The sequence below is a fragment of the Fulmarus glacialis genome, unplaced genomic scaffold, assembly GCF_000690835.1.
Source record: "Fulmarus glacialis isolate BGI_N327 unplaced genomic scaffold, ASM69083v1 scaffold35757, whole genome shotgun sequence".
In the NCBI taxonomy this organism is placed as follows: domain Eukaryota; kingdom Metazoa; phylum Chordata; class Aves; order Procellariiformes; family Procellariidae; genus Fulmarus; species Fulmarus glacialis.
In genome coordinates this window covers 1-5,087 of record NW_009224455.1, presented here as the reverse complement: position 1 = coordinate 5,087, position 5,087 = coordinate 1, and the positions used below count along the sequence as shown (strand labels likewise).

Genomic DNA, 5,087 nt, shown 5'->3' with positions numbered 1-5,087 from the left:
CTGCTGAACTTGTAAAGTCACATTTCTTCCAGTGGCTTCACCTTGAAAGGATAAACATGGCAAAAGAAAATCTAATTAAACTGTCTGCATGCTCTTGACAATAAGGTAAATTCCAGGACAATATTGGTCCCTGCGCAGTTATTGCAGAGATGCAGACTTGTTAATCTTAGCTGGCATAGCAGCCTGTAAGGGATTATGGTAGGACAGCCTTAGATTTCTCTGACTTAAACCTGGAACCACATTAGGCATCCTCCAGACTTAAGAAATGAAAAAGAATTGCTAGGTAGTAGAGAGCTACGGTTACACTCTCACACAAAAAGCCATTACGTTTCAGCTGAAGAGTCACCTTAAAATTTTGGAAAACGACCTGGCCTGGCAACACAGCACGACACACTTGTCTGTTTCCACTTGGGGACAATGTTATCTGACTCTTTTTAAGATCAGAATTAATATCTGCTAAGAGTAAAACCCAAATTACCCTTGTTTTCACTTAACATTGGGCTGACTGCATTCTTTAAAATAGATCTCTCTTTTTCTTATTGAAGAGAACTTAATCTTTTCTTCCAGGAGATTCCAAATACTACTCCTTGGAAAAAAACCCTTGTTTTGTGTTTCAGGAAAGGTCTTAATAGTAGAATGTATGTGGGATGCATCAAGAATCTGGAAATATCCCGTTCAACCTTTGACTTGCTTAGAAATTCATATGGAGTAAGAAAAGGCTGTGTGTTGGAGGTAGGAGACTTTTAGGTTTTGTGACCTGATATTTATTGTTATTGAACAATGAATAGTAATGTTTGTGAAAGAATATAGTGAGTTGAAATGGGTTTATCTTGAAAAATTCTAACATAATCTAATCTATGCTTGTATTTTTTTTTCTTACTGAGCGCTATGCAAGAACAAAGTCAGTAATTATTTCTCTTCTTCATAAAATAGCCTATTCGTAGTGTGAACATCTTGAACAATGGATATATTGAGTTGGTACCTAAGTCCTTAAGCCCAGAATCAGAACTGATGGCAACTTTTGCTACAAAGAACAGCAGTGGCATCATCCTTGCTGGACTCAGCAAGGGACTGGAAAAGCGACGACGTAGACAAGCACATTTGGCAAGTATTGAAAACGAAGATTTTTTGGTTTTGTTTTTGCCATTTTTATTTTGTAATATCAAGTCAGGGTTGTATGACTGTAACTTGCAAAGAATGAGAAAGAAACATTTATTTGGCTTAGGAAGGCTCGAATACAGGGGCTAGGTGGGGAACAGAGGATATACATTGTAGCAGAGGAGAGGTGAAGGATCAGTTAGCAGAGACCTATTACGGTTACTAGGACCCAGAATGCTTTTACAACAAGGAGGAAAACTGCACGTGAAATGCACACAGACTATTACTTTCCACTTCTGTTAGTCAGAAGTAATTATTGAAGGATTTGAACAGCTATCTCATATCTGGTGGACTGTTTTGGAGCTCCTGGAATCCAAGGACAAAGTCTTAATAGGAATACCTGCCCCTTCTTACTTACTTCCTCTAAGGGGAGGGGTAGGGGGGTGGTTGTATAAAAAAACTCCAGCATTTTAACCTGAATTTTTATCATGACCAGAGAAATTTCCAGCTTTCATGTTTTCTGTTAGAAGGTTGTGCACTCTGAGAGGTACCAATACATGCCTACTAGTCTTTGAGTTTCATTAAAAAGTTTGTTTACGACAAAGTTGGAGGTAAATTTTTCCAAAGTATGTTCTATTTAAACACTGAATGAGTGACAGGAAATTGAGTTATCATTAAAAATTAATCTTCTGATTAAATCCACAGCCCTTCTTTTCCATCATGCTGATTGATGGTCATCTTGCAGTGCATATTAATGCTGGAGAAAGAGCAAGTACTAGAAAAGTAATTCTTCAGTCTGCTAATGGAACATACAGTGATGGACAAGAACACTCTGTCATCCTAGTCCGGAATAAGAGGTACATGTGACTGCGAACAGTACTACCTGTTCAATTATTGTATGCTGTTGTCAGTTCACTGCGCTCTCTGAGGAACTGCCTTTGCTAGCTCATTAGGTGGAATAATCAGGGCTGTGTTTTTCTGCTGTTAATGAAGGTGTTCTGATTTACATGGTAATTGTATACAGCATACAGCCACTGATGAAGCTGTGGTTAAAAGCTCTCAAAATCTCTAGACAGCTTGGGCCATTTGAGTAAAGTATACTAAATAGTAATAGAAAAAAATACAACTATCAAAATAATTTGGAAAGATACCTATTAAAATAATTTAGAAAGGTATTTGACAAAACTCTACATGTTAAAAATTATCTAAAGAAGAAGGTCTTCTAGTTTTAAGACATTGAAAGTGATGGAATCTTTACTTCTTAGAACAGGACATTTTTGAGGCTGAAAGGAATGCTTTTCATTTGAAAATGAGTATCTAAGGCCCTTGTTGAATGTTTTCCCTACTTTATCTTTTTCAGGATCATAACTGTACAGGTGGATGAAAGTAACCCTGCAGAATTGAGGCTTGGTGCATCAGCAGAAATGAGCCCCATGAATATTTCCAATTTCTATGCTGGTGGCATTCCAGCAGGAGAGGGCCTCTTAGGGCTAAAGATGGCTGGCTCCTTTCGTGGCTGTATCAGCAATCTTATTTTTAATAAGGAGTAAGTCAGAGGGCTAACTGCCCTGTTTTGGAAAACTGTATCATAATTATTAATTGTAGTTTGTAATCTCTTTCACAACATTGTCCGTTTGCCTGGTTTTTAGCATAAGACAAGCATGATACTGATGATCTGGGTGTTATAACAGGCAGAAAATGGATATTACCAGCTACATTTCCAAATAGCATCAAAAATGTCTTTAATAATGTATAGAGATGCTGCACAACATGCTACTTTCTCTACTCTAGTTTCATCTGCATTCACAGACAGAATGGTTTTCCAAGAATATTGTCTATTAATATTGTTCTATGGACAGATTATTTGCCACTTTTCAATCTTTTTGTCCCATCATGCCACTTATTTCCCTTTCTCTTGTTACTAGTGAAAGACCTTGTAAAATACTCTCCTTGTGCTTGGGAAATGTAGGGATTTGGGATTTCACCTCTTAAAATGTAGGTTTTTTAAAACACAGGCTTTTGTATTTCACCACTTCCATGAAGTATGAACATGTGGATATGGACAGCTGCTTTTTGTCAGAGAAGCCTAAACCAGCCATACAGCCTGAAGACATTGAGATTCAACTTGAACTTCAGGCTTTACCAGTTCCCCTGAGGCCTCTTACAGATACAAAAAAAGTATGTATTACAGTAAAGCTCTATTGCCTCTTCTAGGAAAGTGTTTAACAGCAAGATGCATTTTAGCTTTGTGGAGAATTTTCAAAGTATGAACTGTGTATATTTGCTTCTTCTATGGTATGGAATGGTTCAATGAATGTGGATTTGAAATTATTATTTCTCATAGAAAACGTGTGATATAAACCTTTGTTAGCAGGCTGTTGGCCTTTTGGAAGGGAAATCTTGGTAGTTTATCATTGTTCAGGCAGCAACCCTAAAAAAGAAAAGAAAAAGTGAAGTGATAATCCCTCAGCAGAAGGACTTGACAGTAACTATTATCTGTAGTGTGTTCCTGCCAAAGTGGCTCTGTGCTGAGATTTGCATTAGCTGTGCAATTCAGCATTCACATTTTCCTGGTCACACACATGCAGTCTCTGCTCTGTGTGAAAGAGGAGGCACAAACCATTCCAGAGACATACAGTGTGTGAATGCAGCTTGCATGGCACCTGTTTCCTCTCACACAGTCCCTGTTCTCAAGAGAGAAGGCAGCATTACTTCTCTCCTTCTGCAGCTGCACATCTTTATAATGAAGTGTTTCCAAAGCATCCCAAAATCATTTTTCTGTGGCAACAGAAAGCAGGTTTTTATACAACTGTGGCTATAAAAATAAATAAGCTGTCCTTCTTAGAGCTAGAGTATAGCTTTGGCTCATACTCTGTTACTCAGCTCTCCATCCCCCAAATCATAACAAAAATGTGCGTCCTCACTAAATGGGAAAATATTTCTACCAAGTCCAATAGATTTTCACACTGTACAGAAATTGTACTCCATCTTCCAGCATTTGTTATCAAAAGGGCTATCAATTAAGACAAATGGTGAATGAATACTTCTCAAACTACAAACATTTCTCAGTAGAAAAGACCAGTGCTTGTCCATGAGACATAGCTTAATCATTAGAACTAGTTCTTTTTGAGCCTAAAGATAGCTCAGAATGATTGGGAGTTTAGTTAATTGATGTTGCTGTATACTTTGTGGTTATCATGTGGCTCAGTTTTGCTCCTTACGAAGTTCTGCATAGGCCCATTGCCATTCAGCACTTGCTGGTCAGCACTTGATAGTATTATTCTTAATAAAGTCCTTTCATTAACAGGTAGTTTGTGCAAAAGATGAGCTACCTGATCATGTTCAAGGTGCCCATCAGTTTGGACTTGCCAAAGGCAGCCACTTGACACTGCTCTTCAATCAGTCTACTGTCAGGAAGAAGTGAGTATATCCTGAATCACACATGCACACAAGTTATCTTGTATTGAGCTACAAGAAGCACAGTGGTGGTTTTCATGAATGATCACTGCATTACCAGCTTTGAACATGACCCTCACCTCAGGTTTCTGTAGGTTCCTCATGGAAGAAGGTATCACAACCACTGCAATGTAATTAGTGTGTCTTTCCCAGGTTTGTGGCCATGAGTTTAACTCATGGTCAGAGTTCTGCATTTTTTTCCCCTCAGACTAAAGAGCCCCACTGTACTTTTGGTAAGTATTTTGATTTCTGTTTTCCTCTTATTTGTTTGAGAGGCTCCCAACAAGGTCCCCAAAACAGCCTGCAAGCCACTTGTGTATGCTTCTTTCAACTGAGGAAGCCTCTGCAGGCAATGAGAAAAGAGCCTTTTTTGCTTCTAGCCCTTGTGTTGTAACTCTTGAACATTGCAGAGGATTGACACTGTGTAGTCTGAACCTCCATAACAAATGGCTCAATCGGCTCCTCCACCTTTTAAGCTCCCTCTGTTCTCAGTCTTCCCATTATATCATAGAATCGTCAAGGTTGGAAAAGAC

The 5,087-nt window shown here is 38.5% G+C and overlaps 1 protein-coding gene across 1 annotated transcript in view; it reads left to right on the top strand.

Moving 5' to 3' along the window:
* The window catches only part of LAMA1 (laminin, alpha 1), a gene marked incomplete at both ends in the record, with an annotated part of 64,925 nt that extends 60,407 nt beyond the window's left edge, over nt 1–4,518 (top strand). The window contains 6 exons of the mRNA XM_009582157.1: nt 618–732; nt 934–1,104; nt 1,804–1,955; nt 2,459–2,644; nt 3,114–3,276; nt 4,406–4,518. Of these exons, the coding sequence (XP_009580452.1) occupies nt 618–732; nt 934–1,104; nt 1,804–1,955; nt 2,459–2,644; nt 3,114–3,276; nt 4,406–4,518 (900 nt within the window). The remainder of the gene's footprint in view (nt 1–617; nt 733–933; nt 1,105–1,803; nt 1,956–2,458; nt 2,645–3,113; nt 3,277–4,405) is intronic.
* Between the last annotated feature and the right edge of the window lie 569 nt (nt 4,519–5,087).